The sequence below is a fragment of the Cataglyphis hispanica genome, chromosome 12, assembly GCF_021464435.1.
Source record: "Cataglyphis hispanica isolate Lineage 1 chromosome 12, ULB_Chis1_1.0, whole genome shotgun sequence".
Taxonomy (NCBI): Eukaryota; Metazoa; Arthropoda; class Insecta; order Hymenoptera; family Formicidae; genus Cataglyphis; species Cataglyphis hispanica.
Genome location: NC_065965.1, coordinates 6,948,975 through 6,966,998, shown reverse-complemented (window position 1 = coordinate 6,966,998; position 18,024 = coordinate 6,948,975). Strand labels below are relative to the sequence as shown.

General features: G+C 39.2%; 1 protein-coding gene across 1 annotated transcript; it reads right to left on the bottom strand.

Moving 5' to 3' along the window:
* Window positions 1–2,514: 2,514 nt before the first annotated feature.
* On the bottom strand, window positions 2,515–17,673 carry LOC126853440 (polycomb group protein Psc-like). The gene is given in 5 exon segments (XM_050599202.1): window positions 2,515–10,630; window positions 11,910–12,457; window positions 13,020–13,151; window positions 16,960–17,239; window positions 17,242–17,673. Coding segments are annotated over 5 exon segments (2,946 nt in total). The 5' UTR covers window positions 17,398–17,673; the 3' UTR covers window positions 2,515–8,800.
* Window positions 17,674–18,024: the final 351 nt, after the last annotated feature.

Sequence of the window (18,024 nt, the reverse complement as noted above, 5' to 3'; positions counted from 1 at the left end):
AGGATCGCAGTGTGGCGAGGACAATTCAACAATGATCGAAGTTTAAATTAGGTTTGAACAGAAAGCTAATTTAAACTCTTCTAATTATTCCAACATGGAAGTGTATGCCCATGTCATACAGATAAGTATCATCGCTTTATTGAGATTCTGTCGTTTAATTATGTCTGTTTAAAAAATTTTCTGCGCCACTATCGGGAAACTCCGCAATCAAATTAGCCATTAGACACAGAATCGAGTGAGGGGGAACGCTGCGAACGATCGAGTATCGAAATACACGAAGAGGATCGTGCGTGTCGAAGCCCAGTTCGCCTACGCGTAAACCTACCGCTCACATTCACCGCCGCCTCGAATAAGACCGAGGCAGCGGCCTGTGTGCGTCTTCGCACCAGGAGGGGAAGGGAGACAGCGGGCAGGCTTTCGCATTCCCCGGAGCTCCTCCTGGCGCGAGGGTACATTATTCATTCTCCACTACACCCTCAGGCATTACGAGGGGTGCGCCGTGTGCGTGTTCCGCGTCCGTGTGTGCGTATCCGCGCGAGTAGATCGCGTCCGTGCGTACGGACTGCCGACGAGAGGAGGGGGGCGGCGGAAGGTCGAGGAGAAAGAAGAAGACCTCCACATCGTGGAGGGGGAGTGGTGACGGAAAGGGTGGCGGCATTACGTTCACGGCAGGGGAGGAGGGGGAGAGAGACGAATGATGCCGAAATCCCGAGGATTGCCCGCCAATGGGAAGAAGCGAGATGGGGCGCGAACGAGAGAGAGATAGTTTGCGCGCGATGTCCCTTACACACGATGAAGGGATGTCATTCTCGTCGAATGATAAACAAGTGTTCTTTGAAATAGGAGATAAGTATAAATTGTCAAGTTATCGAGAGATCTTGCTTCCTCGATATTGGAATCTTTCGAGTTTCCCCGAAAGATTTTGCTTTATTTCAACTTTTAAATTTTATATCGTAAATAATCTGCTATAAAATATTTGACATATGTAACGTCACATAGAAAAACATCTTCTAATCGATTTAATAAAATCGAATTATCACTAATAATAGTAATATTAATATAATCTCGAATCTCGATATCAACATCGATCAAGATTGCATATATAAATCTCGTTGCTGACCTTGGATTTATTAGGAAAAAATGTTAAGTCCGTACCGCATTGTGTAACCGCGCCTCGTTCTCGCCCCGAACGCGCTCAGCCCTCTTCACTTCCGACGCACTTCCCCGGGGAGGCTGCAGCCAATCAGCGACCGAGCTCTGCGGCCGCAGGCTGACTCTCTTGCATCTAATGTAAAGTTGTCGAAAATACAGGCATCGCGCGATGTATATACTTTGTACTATGTATCTCTTCCCTCTCCCCCTTCCCTCCCCTCCCTCCCCTCCCCCGATAATACAGGTCTTCCACTTCAAACGTATAATTGATATCATCCTTCTGGCTACCTGTGTCGACATCCGATGGAGAAGGGAAGGATAAAGATATTGTCTGATTTTCTACCATCCTGATCGAGACCTGTTATTATAACGTGTTCCATGAGTTTTACATTATTCGTATAAAAATGTGTGTGTTGACGTTCAATGTCGCGATCAATGATGATCATGTATCGATTACATATTTGTAATTAGCAGAGAAAGATCGAATTATTTGCGAATCATTTTGCCATAGAAACGAAAAGACATTTTTAAAAGATCGTAAAATGTCGGTCGATCGATCATATCGTTCACGTATCAGCAAAAAAGATTATGGATTACATCTTTCACATATCATAAGTAATCTCTCGACTAACTTTTAAGAAATTATAAAATGTTGGCGATCAATCATTTAAAGATGAGCATCGCGAAAGATATTTTCTTATTAATATAATTATTAATATAATGAATAAGTAAATTATTTTAATTATTATATATTATTGTTCTGATTCTATTTTAAGCCACAAGAGATAAAAATGCACACGATAAATTAAAATTTGACAAATGCTGAAATCTACGTCTGTACATAATCCTATCGAAGAAATCATCAAAGATGAATCGATAGAATATATTTGTTAATCATTGATATCTCTATTCGTTCATCAAGTATCAATCGCTAAACGATGATAAAATCATTCAACGGTCTGTGACGTCTGCGCATTCCAAGCCCAGCCTATCGCCATTTTCACGCTCGGTGCGAAATCAAGTTTCCACTGCGTTATTATTTTACGAATATGGATTTCTACGAAATACATTCTCACGCATAATTTTCAGACAAAAAACATTATTTAAGACTAGAGGAAAATTACATTTTCGTGAAACTTCATATGTAATACAGATTTTATAAGACTATTGTTACGAAATCACTCGGCCAGCGAAGAAGCGAATTATTTTTAAATAAAAAATTAAAACAAATAATAATATAATGATTGTTTTTCTAAACAACAAATTATGTCAACAACAGAATAAATCGTTGTACTGAGAGGAGCGATATATATTAATTACTCACGTTTATCCAAGGCAAGGATGAATGATTGAAGTCACATGTAAGATACACTTTATATTTCATTCACAGCAATAATCCTACAATGTATACAATGCGATATGACTTTCAACTCAAAACGAAACGATGGGACGTAGATAGATGCTAAATATACGCGCAACGATTACCGCCATTTACTTATTCAATCGGTATTTAATTTTTCGCTCTCGTTAAATGAAATTTGATGATTTAGTTAACACTGAAGATCACACATGTGGTGCAACATACCTCTCGTCGATTAGAACACTCGAACCATCAACAATATTATATTATATAATATTATATTATAGTGTATTCATATACGCCTTTTTGCACACATCGCAAAGTCGATCTTTATCACTCTTATCCTCAATTTTGATTTTAGGAGCTGCTAGTACCGTTCTCTAAATTTTCCTAACAATCCTCGGCCGTTTCAAGGATATAACTCTCTCTCGCGCGCCATTGTTACGACACTCTTGGTGTGTACATTCACATACGCATACGGTTAGGAAATCTAATTTAGGACACTATACCTGTGTATTTATCCTAATAAATTTTACGTTCGGTTAATCATACGGAATTTCTTGCCTTGCATTTATACGCACGAAAAGGAAGAATTGTACACGATGTTGATTTTAAACGACGATAGATATTGATTTACATGGATATCTAAAAAGTTGATATTAATATCTATTAAAATTAATCAATATTTATCTTGGTATGAAGAAAGAGAAATTTTTCTAATATTCATTAATCATTTAGTCGCATACCACAAGTATAGATAATAGAAAATACAATAGAAAATACGAACATATTGTTTCTCATTTGGCATTGCATCGATCGTAATTATTACGATGATTACACTGTAGTTAATACTAGGCAATTTTCTCGAACGGAAATGTCTGGAATATTATATAATATGACACGCTTATGATTCACGATAATAAGTTTGATAATTATAAGAATCTGATTCAAAGAAGGAGGGGATTGTCTCGGAGATTTTTGGTTTTCGCAAATGAAGCTCTTTCTCGATTTACTATTTCTTCATATATGTATATATATATGAGGTATCATTACGTTAATGGCAGATTAGATTTTCGTATAGGAATGGCCGAACTGATTTCTTAAGATTTGTGAAAGAAACTAGGAAGAGAACAACGGCGTATCGGCTAGCGACGAATTCTTACATTAATTAATCCCTTATTGTAACGCGATTATATGTCGCATGTATCTACGAATCATTATTATTCGCTATTCGTTACTATTTGTATTAAATCGACGTAATTGATGAGATTATAATGGATTATGAGAAGAATAGGAGAATCGCACAAAATTCTCTCTTGGTAGCATACATCGAAATGTTGTTTTTTTTTTTTTTTTTTCTCGCATTTAACAGGATTTGCGAAAAGTTATGTCAAAGATTTCCTTTTGGTTGTCCTTTTGTCAACAAACAGTCATATGACAATAAAGGACACACGACGATGAAAGTAAACGACTGTTCCTCCTTGTATGTAAAAAAAGTTGTTAACTACTTTGTAAAAATTTTCAGATTTTACTTATATCCATATTATATGTATACCATATCCCTGGCGTGATTTCAATATAGAAATCGCTTGGCGTGTATTTTCTATTTTTCGACAGAATTTTATTATCGAGGCGACAATCTTGTGAGATAATAAACGCGCGTTTTTTTCGCAATTATTAAAAAACGCGATAGAAAAATAGCTTTGAGAAATCTGGGTCCCTCTATGAGTCTATCGCGAATAAAAGTGGAAACCGGCTGTCACTCCTTCGTTCGCAAAGAGAATGGCAGTTTTTGAAATTTTATTTTTCCTTTCTTTTTTACATTGTCAAAAGCTCTTTCATATCGCGACGAACGCGACGATTAATTGACTTGATCTCGTTACGTAAAAATCGAAGATCTTTTTTTTTCATTGTTTCCGGGTGGCCGTCAATTTTCTCTTTTTTGTTCTCTCATCTTATTTAATCGTTCTCTTCTCGTTATTCTTTTCCACCTTTTATCATGCTCTACTCATTAAAATGTTCTTTTTGGATTTGTTCCGTTTATTCGTTGATGCTTTCAAATCCAATTTTTGTTGGTTCATGTGATGTATGTATTTGTGCGTTAATATTTTTTCATTAACATTTGTATAATAAAATAATAACGTATAATATTAAAGTTATCAATCGTATATGTTCGATTTTGAAAATCACTTTTTAGATTTCATTTTAGTTTGCATTCAACAAAGGTTATTTGTTCAAAGGTATAAATATTATCAAATGTAATATTATCTATATATGTATATGTGTGTGACATCTAATAAATATATGTGTGGTGATATAAATTTTCATTTCAAATTTTTAACTAAGAATCAAGTCAGAAACAAAATAGTATATGTTTGTGTGACGCTTTTTCTTCACAAATTTTTGTTTATTGGTATCAAGAAAACTTATTTATCTTTAAATTCGGTAAAACTAGATAAAAAAAGCGCACACATTACATAGTTTTTAAATTTATACGTTTTTTTTTTGGCACAATAAGAATGATGCAAGTAGGAAAGAAATTATCTGTTTAAGATTTCATGCAAATAATCGCAACATATATACATATCTCTATACTCTATACAGTATTATACTTTACTATTGAAGCAAATCTCTCTAGTGGTTCGGAGAACGACTTCTTTCCACCACTCTTTATGTAAATATAAAAATGTCGACTTTATGATTTATAATAAATTCTTTAAGATATGTCATATCAATGTGTTGTAAACCATTTTCCATCCATTATTTTTGTACAAAAAAGGCTTAAAAATTGCAACATGAACGTGAAGGAAGCAACCGTTCAAGGAAATTTAAGACCACTTTGAACAATTTATTTATCGAATACGCATTTTTATTTTCAATTAGTAAGTAATTATAGTCCGTCTCGCATGTGCGATTTCGCTACGTATGAATTTCAATGCACGAATTAGCAAAGCGATTACATCGACTGTATCTTATATCGCAAGCACGTGGAAGAAAGCGACGATTTTGACGAGTTCCCTTCCGCGTTTTATCATTCGCTGCGGTTCGCACCTTAAAATCGTAACGATCGTTTGCGTATCAGACATTTTTTTTTTTGATATTTATTCAATCAACCTCCCAAACGTCAAATCATAATTTTACATTACGTGGATAAATTTACGCTATTCGCCATCCGATGATATATACTTTGCAATTGGTCGTTTTTTTTTTTTTTTTTGATGTTTATGAAAATTCTTATTCCAGAGAGTATTACATGATTCATGACCATTACATTGATTTCTTTCCGCAATATATGAGCATTCCTTCAAGATGCTGGCATTTATTTTTTATTGAAACACTCTCGGCATTCCGTTATATAAAATTTATTTTTAAGTTTTTAAAAAACTTAATAAAGTTAAGGAGCTTCTCACAAATAGGTTCGCTCGAATGGCGCGAAATGTAGATTCGAATAAATTTTTCAGATTTTTTATTTTTAATGCTTTTGCTATATTCATTTCTAATTTAATATCGAAAGAAATGTTATGAATAGAAGGAAAGTTCGCTTCTGCATACCATATATGAACGCGCATACTATGAATTATGTTAATAAAAAACATACAAAACGTATATGCCTTGAATTTGAAAGAGTCAATCAAGAACTTTTCGGTTCAATTTAAGCCTAAATCCTTGTCAGTCAAAAAATCATTTTTTTTTTCCCCTTTTCTTGGTCATCGTCGCGCAAATTAAAGTTTGAGCGACGCTCGTGCGTTTATAGAGAAATCTCTTGCGACATTTTTTTCTTTCTTTTTTTATAATTTCCAAAAATGTGCTGTTACAAAAACATCTTGTCACCCTCTACATCTATATACGCTAGAGTCCCCTTCATCGGGGAATCACAAATCACGCAATTCACGTATGTGTGTCCGTATGATTATCTACCTATCTACGTACCTTTAATAAACTCGGCGATGTGTTAGCTCGCCGAGTGATAGATCGATTATACGGTTACGTTACGTTACACGGTAATTAAATTGCACTAATACATTGCACACGTTCTCTGGCGTTCTCTTTGGCATCTCTACAAATTATTACATATAGGTATATTTTGCTAATTGCAGATTCTAAAGAAAAAGAGAGAGAGAGAGGGAGAAGGAGAAATATATCGCCCGACATATATAAATAGGCCCGTGCGAACACTCGAGAAAAACGAATTTTCTCGCTTTCTCGCCTCGGATAGGTGTGAGGATAATATCGATGTAACGTACACGAAGAGGACGTAATTGTCTTCCTGTATAATACGATCGGATTTCTTCGATACGTTATTTACTCACACATCTTTGGAATCCTGTATAAACCGAAAATAACTCGAGATTATTCGATTACACGTGTATTATGTATAGCTATTTCTAAATATCTCGGATGCGTGTTTTCAACAAAAACAAATATTTCAAAAACATTTCACGCACGCAATTAAATCAACAAACAAGCAACTAAAAATAATTCAACAATTGTAAACATATATGTAATGATAGATAAAATGGCAAGGAACTTTTTCAATCAACTGAAATGTAATCCTCTCCTATGGTAAGGTATTTGAACGTAAAATATAAGAGATTAAGATTATTTTAATCAAAGTAATAACGAGACATGCTCGGCTCATTAATGACGGGGAATCGGGGGAATTTTATCTATTTGATAAAACAGATAAATAAATATAAATATTAAACTTACACAGAAAAATGTCTTCTCGCGTGAATTTACTAGCTCTTTGCTTGCTTGCTTGCCGCAAACTCGGAGTACTTGCACGGTTCTATCGCAGGAACAACCAGTAATTTTATACATGTACATATATAATTATCTGTCATTTTATTATATATGCTGACTAATTCGTCCCTGAATATCGTATAGCGACATTACGGATTTTCCTCGCGAGAGTTTTCGTTTGTCAGATCGATCCGTTGGTAACCATAGTAAGAGTATAGACCGCGGTCAGGCATACATTATTACAGTGTCGTACACAGTTTTGATACATCTAGGTAACAATAATCCGACCAGTAATCGGTGCAGCTTCTTTTCCCCTTCCCTCAAAGAACAACAGCGTAATCAGATGGAAAGTACAGACGATTGCACTTTTTATATATGTATATATACTTACAAAGATTCTTCTATTATCTTTTACTCACCTTCTTAATATGGATGCGAGAATGTGAGACGATTCTTTCAAGATAAAACTTTATCTATAATATTCTCACCTCTTTGATTTTCCTCGAAATGGCAATGGGATCTCGGAAAAAATTTCAACTACAATATTAAATATTAACATGTTCGCAATACACAGAGCTATAAATATTTCCTATGAATCTCGTTACTGTTCGAGGATTGTTTCGAAATTTATATATATATATTTAGGAACACACGATTTAATCAGTGCGGGCAAATTGTCCCGCAATCACCTTTATGATTTTTTCGAAAAGTTTCAGGAGATTTCGGTTTTTTCGTTGATAACAACATATGCTTGAACGACCTTTTTCTCATTATTAAATAATTTTTAACATCCGAGTAATCTCAAAATCTCAAGAAATTTAAAATTTCATAAAAGTAAGAAATTCACTTGTAATTAATCAAACAATGAGATTTATCCACTTAATTGTCAAGGAATGAGATTTTATTATCTATTTGCGTCCGCGAAGCTTGGCTCACAAAAAGTTGGTCCATTTTCCATTACTTATAATTTTAAAACTATTTATACTTGAGCACATGTGCTTCTTTTATAGAGAAGAAATTCGTTTTTAAATTCCATAAAAATTATACACCTAAAGTTTCGTTATCGGGAATACCTTGTATCTGCGAATACTTGTTTTCAAGCTGAGAATTCAGAATTAGATTGCTTGTTATGTGTATGTTAAAAGGGTGCTTGCCCTAATAATAGAGATAATACTTACGAATATCGATATCCCGACTGTCGTGTAACTTCTTACGTGTCAGATACTCGTAGTATTTTTATACCAACGAACAATTTCACGAATGGGAAGTCATATCGGCGTACCACTGCAATGAAATCGTCTTTCCGAATCAATCTGATTACGTGTCATGAGCGAGCGAGTCGTCAGAAAAAAAAAAAAAACGATGCTAAAACATAGTAGTAACATATAACCTTTGGATTTTGGTCTAGATTATTTAGAACTTCTGTCCTTCATCTTCCGACATCGGAATTTAACGACGGAGATGGAAGAAAAAAAAAAAAGCAGAGAAAACGAAGGAGGCGGAAGAGAGAAGGGACAGACATTAAGATGATTAAGAGATATAGATTTACAACGGCGGCTGCTGGGAGACGGCGTTGAAGTAACTGGCCCTCTGGTTACGATACTGAGAGGCCACGACCGCCTGGGGATTCGGGATATGCCGGACGCCGAGGTTGGGCTTGATCTTCATGTTAAAGCCGGGGATGCGCTGATGCAGCTGCGGTATCCGCAGGGCGACCTTGCTGGGGGTGGTGGCGTGAAGATTGGCGGAAGCCGCGAGTGGCTCCGTCGCCGGGTTCTTCTCGGTCAGACATCCACTCGGTATTCGAGATACCGCGACGTCCGAGAGGGTCCTCAGATTCAACTCCTGCTGTCCCCGGCCACGCTGCTGATCCAGTTCCTTGGATTTGCGGAAAAAGCTGCTGACGCCGCCGATGGCGGGTCGTCCCGGCAGCCTCGATGATGGCAACGACGACGATAACGATGGCATTGAACAGGATGAAGGCGAGGAGGACGATGAAGAGGACGAAGAGGAAGAGGGAGACGAGGAAGATGAAAAGGTAGCCGGCTGTCCGCTACCAGGCAACGTAGCCGATAGATCGAGGACGTTATCGTTAAGAGTGGTGCCGCCGCTACTTAGGTCCAATGGCGTTTCGTATTTGGACGTGGTGTTCGACATCAGCAGGCCGCTGGTCGCGGCAAAACCGGACGGTTTTGCGACGCGCAGAGGCGCTAACGGCGGTGGTTCCTTCTTCTTTGGCGCGGATATGGAGATGGGAGCAGATATCGGATTGCTGACAACGGACGATGCCCGTTCCTCCTTCGTCTTGGACATGATGCTCTTGAGCGCGTCGCGCATCTGCTTCTCCGCCAGCAGACTCCGCACACGATTTGCCTTGCTCTCGCGCAACTGCTTCTCCAATTTTTCGCGGTCCAGGCTGTCCGTTTTGTCGGCGGCGCTCTGCGCGCGTTGCTTCGCCGTTTTGTTGCCAGCCTCGTTGATGGCGACCAAACCTAATCGCCGAAGAATCTCCTCGTCCTTTTTCGGTTTTTCCGGCTCGCCATTATTCTCCGATGTATTATTCGACGATTCCGCTTCTTTCTTGCCAGTCATCCTGTCCGCCGCGATTGCGTCCTCGTTCTGATTGCTGATATTCTGTGCGATACGGACGACTTCGTCGGGAATGCTGTCTATGATGTCCTCGATAGTTTCCTCCGTCTCTAAAGCGGCGCACTCTTTGGGCCCGACTTCTTCCCGCGCTAGTGAGCTCGTCTTCGGTCGTTGCTGACCGATCGCTTTAATCTTTTCACGTCTAACCGCCCGCATTTGCAGCAACTTTTCTTTCGTTTGATTACCTGTGCCAACGGCTCCGGCCCCTCCACCCGTTGCTGTGCCAGAGGTGATCCTCGGGGGACACGGTGTCAGACGGACCTTGAGTTTTAAGAGATCTTCGCGCGGCGTTGTCGTGATCTCCGCGATCACCCTTTTGTTTCGTCGTTTGCGCCGCTTCCGATGCTCCAGCCTCGTCAGATCCTTGCTCTTCGCGCTCTCCGCCGACTGATGATGATTGCTCGCTGCAAGTCCGCCGGTTGGGGGGTCGGGGGCACGCATGACGGGCGTCACCTCGCAGCGCGGTTTCTTCGTTTTTGTCTCCTTGTCGCGAACATCGACATTTGTTTCGAGAACGCGAGGGGGTTCCGCGGCGCGAGGTTCCGCTTCCGGTTCGCGATTCAGCTTGGGACTAGGTGGTGGGGTCGGCGGACGTTGCATGTTTTCGATCGCCGCCGGGCCGTCTTTCGTCGCATCGTCTTTGCACGACGTGGCAACTTTTAGCGTCGAACTTTTAACCATCTCCTCTTTTCGCAACACCCGGTAGAATAGCCTCATCGGTGCTTCCTGCAACAGACGAGCCATCGCGCCGCCATTCATAAAGCCTTTTTCGCACCGCCGGCCAGTCAGGCTTGGCTTTAGCAAACAAAGGACTGCACGGGGAATTTCTAGAGTTAAGATAATTAGATGAATGGCCTTCGTTGTAAAAGCAATTCTCTAAGGGAAAGTGAATTATTATGAAGAGGAAAAAATAAATAACCATAAAACCTTATTCGATGGTACCCAAAAGTATTCACACAATTGCAAGCTTAATTTTTCACAAGAACTATTTGTTAAAAATTTCCATTATTCAATATTAAATATTCTTATTATAGATATTATTATTAACTATTATTTATATTATTAGATTTAGATTTCTTTATATTTATCTCCATGAAAGAAAGTTTTTCAGTCAAAAATAATGAATATTGAAAAATATTAAATAAATATAAAAATAGAAAATATAAATAGAAAATATTATAGAAATATATAAAAATATACAAAAATATAACAAATATATTAAGGTAAATATAAGATTAGATTAAAGCAATAATACTTTAATAAAACTTTATAATATGTTAATAATATTTTTTTTTAAATTGTTATAAAGCAGCGAAAAACATAGCATTGAAAAACTGTAAGTGAAAATTCGCAAAAGTCTCATTATTATATTTTTCTTTGGTACATCAAATTGTCTATCTATTTAAGAATAAAAACAACACTTTTATAAAAACTAAGTTATTAGAGATAATTTTCTAAGTTAATAGAAAAAATTTGGCTAAAACCTTGTTGAAAAAATATAATTTTCTTTTAAGAATGAAAAATTCTTTCATGGAAATATATTTTTAAATGGATCCCCTAGAGCATAAGGATTTATATACGGACGTCCTAAGACCAGTTCTGATTTTAAGAAATTTCTGACAGTATTTTATTAATTCTTAGAAAAATTCTTTGAAAGATCAAACGATAAATAAATATATTCGAGCCAGTATGAGTTCACAAACATTAGTGTCAGATTCAGATAGATTAATATAAAAATTGAGATCAATTCTAAAAATGCGATTAAATGATCTTTGGTGAATTGTAATAAAGAATGCCGCCTTTTCAAGATTGACAAAGATAAAGAAACTAGACGTGGAGCATTTACTTTCGAGACTCGATTCATTATACGCAGATAATTTTTATTTTCTTGTCAATTAAATCAATATTATCAATATTTAAAAGTTAATATAAATTTAGTCTGCAATTCGAATCTATAAAACGAATCGATCGCCTGCCGTATATCAAACTGAATTATTAAACTCACCCTCTCCCATTGAAATATGCAAGCGAGATCCAGGAGCGTCCAAGACGGATCGAGCGGGCGCATATTCTCGTCATCGGGATGCTGATACATAATTTCTATCCTGTTATTGACGCCGTTAACGTTCGCGTTAGCCTCCTCCCATCCTCTCTTCAGCATCAGCAGCCTCACCAGATGACGCACCGTCACGGCGGCCGGGCACTTGAGATATCGCGTCGATATTCCCGATACTTCGTCGTTCTTCGACGAGTCACGAGTGTCCTCCTTCATCTCATCCTCCGCGTCCGTTAGCTCTCGTAGGCTCAGACTAACCAAGTCCTCCAGGGTGAGATCGAGGGCGCCTACGGGCGACGCCAACGGCGGGCATTGAGGATTCACCAGACGGAAGTGACGTCTGCGCTCGAGCTCCGATCGGAAGAGACCGGGCACCGCGAGGTACACGAGCCGTTGGAGCCGCGTGTCGGGCAGAAGCGGCGGGGAAGCCGCGACGTTGCATACTGGACACGCGCGGGCGCCGCTACTCAGGCGTCGAACGATGCAACCTCTGCAAACTGATGATGCGCATCCGCGAGGTGAAAGAGACGGCAACAACCAAAATCGTATTCCAAAATAGATAGGATTGATTCAAGTAATATTTTTTTTTAATACAATAATACAATAATTTGTTTTATATATTTTACGCCATAAAATAAATCATCTACTCCAGTAAAGGTAAAGTAAAAGGACATCATTTTAAGGAATGTATGAAAGAATGTTTTATAAATTTATCTTTTATATATGTATATATATATATATATATATATATATATATATGTATACATATATATAAAAGATAAATAGAAAATATGATCTTCCATTAAAGAAAAACATATCGATTTATCAAAAATAATAACCTCGAGAGAGAGAATAAAAAGAAAAGGTGAGAAAAAAGAAGAGGAGGAGAGGGCGGGGAAAAGAAAGAGGAAATAAAGAGAGAAAGAATTCTTTCGATATTTTAAAAGTGTACAAATTACGTCAATAAACGAATATTTTGTCACATACTGTGCTTCTCATAACAGTCTCGACAGTTAATGATAAGAAATGATAGTCATGCTATGTATACAAAATACTAACAGGAATGCAGGCATTCCACGAGAGTCGTAGCGTCTATGAGATATCCTCTGCACAGGGGACACACGATATGTTCATTCAAGTCTTTGACTAGCGGCTTCTCCTTTTTCTTTGCCTCCATATTGATAGTCGGTGCTGAAACAGATGTGCCAATTGATTGTTAATCATCCATCACGAACAGATACAGTTGGCAGGTATAGGATATTAACATGTGCTCGATAATTACTCTTTAACTTCCAATTCTATTTCATTTAATGACAAAAATATCATGTTGCTTGACGTTGTAATGTAATATTGATGTGTGAATTTTTTATTTTTTTATTTTTTATTTTTTGAACAAAATGATCTACTTCCGATGAATAACGGAAATTAATATATATATATACATGATTATTTTATAAAGTTTCTAAGCAAAAAATTTTGTCTCGTTTTCTTCAAACAATCTAACAATAAATGACAATCTTCTGGCTACATAATGTTGGAATCAAATATTGCTTACATGTTTTTATTCTAGTTTTCTTTCTACACATCAAATTTTCCACAACCTCTTAAGTCAAGTTTTGCAAGAGACTTTTTTGTAAAAAAATCACTACACAATTTCTTCAATTTTCCAGTAAAAATAGAGAGAACAACAAAAATATCATATATATATATATATATATATATATATATATATATATATATATATATATAACCTACATAAAAATTAGAAGTTAAATAAAAAACAACTTACAAAATTTGAAGACCGGAAGTATGTCAAGACAGAATGACTTTAAAGTCGGAAATAAATGTCACACAATATATCGTGAATATTCTGACACGCAGAGTTCATTTCTAAATGCGGCGCGTGACACTCTCACAATGTGCGCATCTCGACGGCGACTACGATAAGAGGCGTAATCAGTAGTGCGAACTGCCGCTCGTGCATCCGCGCAAACGCGCGCACACGCGATCGCGGTATGACAATCCGTTGCAGCGACGCGACGCGCCGGCGCGATGCGCTCGTTTGCGCTCGAGACCGATGCACGCAGCACGCACGATTTCCACGCGCATCGGTGCGCAATGCCGATGTGCGTACGTACGCGGACGAGAACGAGTGTGTCGGTCTCCCCGCGGGGAGATCCCGGGGGAAATTCGTGCCGGCGTAGCCGAGACTTTAAGGTCTATCTCTTAAAGGGGATGGTTTCTCTCTCTTTCTCTTTTTTCTCTCCGCTCGTCGCAAGAGCCGGCGTGATACTTTCGTGCCGGTAACACGCGCCCGGACGACTCTGTACAGGTACACAAGTATAAGTGCGTGTGTCGTCGTTTTTTTTTTTCTTCGTGCGATCTTCGTTTCTTTTTTTCTCCCTCTCTCTCCCTCTTTCTCTTTCTCATGCGTCTCCTCGACATCGGCGACAAGAATAGCCAAAGGCCGTAACGTAACAAAGGAGAAACGTAAAAGCGATAAAACGAGAAGCAGTAATCACACAATCGACATTTTTTTCTCGGCGTAACCCGTCAGCGATCGATTAATTAACAGAATTAGTAAGATAATGATTAATAAATATATAAGTCGTTTTTTAGTATTTTTCTATAAAAAATAAAAGTATTTTCGTAAAGATGTATTATTAGAATATAATTTTATTCTTTTAAAGAAATATAGAAACTATATAAAATGTACAAGACTTATTTATGGTCACTTGCATATCATTATTAAATAATTATATTACAATATTACATGATTAAACGATGTAGACATAACAATATGTAATTTGTATCAACTCTACAATTACAAACAAAGAAAAGTTTTGCAAGTATACATAATTGAATCAAATTATCCAGCTGTCAGTTCTAAAGTACATTGTCTCTCGGTGCTATGATTATGTGAAAAGGATGTTTCGAAATCGACTTTTAGTCTTGATACTCTAAATATTCTACAGGTTTTCTTTCTATTTCAGTATCAATATCGTTGTTAAAAGTGACATTTGACTCCTGTACCTTATGCCTCTTATGCAAGTCTGGAAAAAATATGGTTCGGTAGGTATTGTTCGTAAGTGTATCGAATTTTTGAAAAATGAATGTTTCCATGAAATAACGATACACTGTGCCGAATCCAGTGTGGTGGCATAATGGGGGCGAGAGGTTAATGAACTTGTGCGAAAAGGAAAGTCGACCACCACCTGTGTCCATGGTGTAACGTTGCACAGACGTACGAAAGCGATTCTGGCCTGTGAATGATCCGTCAAGGCCGAACGAGGCGAGGAGAGGGAAGTTACGGCGTTCTTCGACTCCCCCCTCCTCCCCCGCCCGCCCGCTCGCCCGCCCGCCTCACTATTCCTGCGAAGAGAGTGAGAGAGTGAGAGAGAAAGAGAGGATATATACGGGCGCCAACTCGCCCAACTCCAGAAAACGTTCCTCGCATGCCGTGACTCGTCGGAAATCGAGTCACGTGTCATCGCTCGTCTCGGATAAACAAACTCGCGAGGTCAGACAGAATTCGGATCGATCCCGAGATTTGTGTTTTTTTTTTTTTTCCTCTCGCGAAAGGCCAAAAAAGAAACGATTCGTTCGAATAATCGCGCATTCCTCTTTCTCCGAAAGTCGGTCAAAAATGGCAAGAACAGCTGACCGAGAAGTTTTTGGTTTAGCAAATTCCGACTTGAATTAAAAAAAAAAAAAGATATTAAACTGATGTTATGATATCGTTATGAGAACAATGAATAATATAGATCGCAATTTTTAGTATTACTTAATTAGATAAATTTATTTATACGGATAAAAACTTTTGTCATTTCACAAAACGTTTCTTAAATGCAAAGTAATATTCTACAATATGCTATAATCTTCTGGCAATTGTCTATCATTTATATTGAATCACTTAACATTATCATAGTTATGATAATAACTGCGCTATTCCGAATTTATTTGATGAAAGTGTTCATTTTTGTAAGGGAGTCGCGAATCTGACTGCATATAAAATTTGTAACATATAACATTTAATAAATATGTTGTAAATAAATTTATGCACAACAAAATGGAATATATAATGGATTCGGTAATAATTTTGCAAAAGATAACATTTTTTTTTTAATTTTGTATGCGCAACGTATTACCATATTATAATTTTAATGCGTAGTATATTTAATATATTCTGATTCAGAGCATTTAATAAGAAAGCGCGCGCGCAGAATACATAACACTAAACACGTGACGCTTTGATGAGTTGCTTAAAAATTCAACATCTTTTTGTGAGTTTTTCGAGTTAACAAGCGAACATCGGGTGAAACAAAATACGATAAATATATCTCCGATATTAAATACCTTTCCGTCTGAAACATATTTTTACTTTCACGTGCATTTTACGGAATAAAAATAGTTTGTTTACGTTATCACGCGCCGGCAAATGCGTTCTAAGTAATACATATTTCTATCATCGTTCAGAAAAGAACGAAATATTTCAGTTGAACATACCATTCTTCTTTATTCGTATATCAGACATATTACGTTATCATTGCAACATGATAGGTAAATTATCACTCGCGATAACTATAGAGGGACGTATATGTACCCATACTATATTTTTCGTGTCGTGTATTTTTTTACTATAAAAAAAGAAGAAACACCGCGAGTCCAATCGACTGACACACGCACTCGAAACGCCTTATCACTTCGTAAAGATTCTAAAATGATGTCTGACAATGAGACTCGAGGTCGCGAGCATGCCCTCTCTCAGGTGGGAGAGAGCATGCCTTTTATATTCCGACTACCATAATCCCCCTACTACCGTTAAGGAGCGGGGCTTTACGGAGCTCCACTATAGGAGTACACACCATAGCACTGCGCGTCACACATACCGAATTGGAGCCGCGCGGTATGTCACACCGATTCACGCGCAGACTATTCTGTAGAGAAAGAGAGAGAAGGAGAAAGAGAGAGCGACATGTATACCAGCAGAGTAGCTTACCAGCGTGTCCGAGGAGATCGTCGTCGTCGTCGTCGTTGTCGTCGTCGTTCCCGACAGTGGAACGTAGCGGACGTGGCAACGACGGTGCGACGGCGATGGCAGCGGCAGCAGCGGCAGCAGCGGCGGCGACGGCGGTGGCGGCGGCGGCGGCGGCGGCGACGACGACGACGGTGGCGGTGGCGGTAGCGGCAGCAGCAACGATGGTCGCAATCGCGGCCGCGGCGAGGAGACGGCAACGCCGCTTCGTCCGTCGGTGTGCAACGGCGCCCTGGCCCCGAGGCGCGTCCGATAGCGCTCGTCACACGTAATCGTCGCTCCTCGTCGGCGTCGTTGTTGCTCCTCTTGACGTGCGCGGCGGGCGCGGGCGCGGGCGCGAATCGTCGTCGAGCCTACTCCGGACAGGTAGACGAACGCGCGACGATAGCGGCCACGTAGCATCACGTCCCCGCGTTGGCCGTCATGGCTAACGATCCAACAACCATGTATACGTGCGTACGAATTGTCGTCGTCGTCGTCGTCGTCGTCGACATCGTCATCGCGTCGACTGTCACCGCGCGATCGACGCGCGTTTTCGTCTCGCTTCGATCACCGTCGCGACCACGCCAGCCCACGTTCCTTGTCGCTAGTCAGTCGCTGTCCTCGTCCTCTAGTCACCCACCGTCGATCGACCGGTGCGAGTCGAATCGAAGGGCGCGCGCGCGCGCGCGCGTACTCTCCGTGTTTTCCCCTCTCGAGTTTCCCACCCCGCCTGCCCCTCTCACCCTCTCCTCTTCCTCCTCTCCTCTCCACCTTCCTACGCGCGCGACTTTCGCGAGATCGTCGCGCCACGATATATAACGTTTTTGTCGTTGCTCCGACCGACTCGCTGCTCGTAGAACGCGAATAGTACGAACGCGAGATGAGAATTATCTTGAGAGAGAGAGAGAGAGAGAGAGAATGAAAAAAAGAGAGAGCGATCGCGCAAGTGTGGCGATTGCGCCGAACGGCGGGTGATAGTCTTGCCTCGATGTGTGTTTCGATATCCACGCGATTAAGAGAACGACGACACTGTACGGAAAGAGAAGG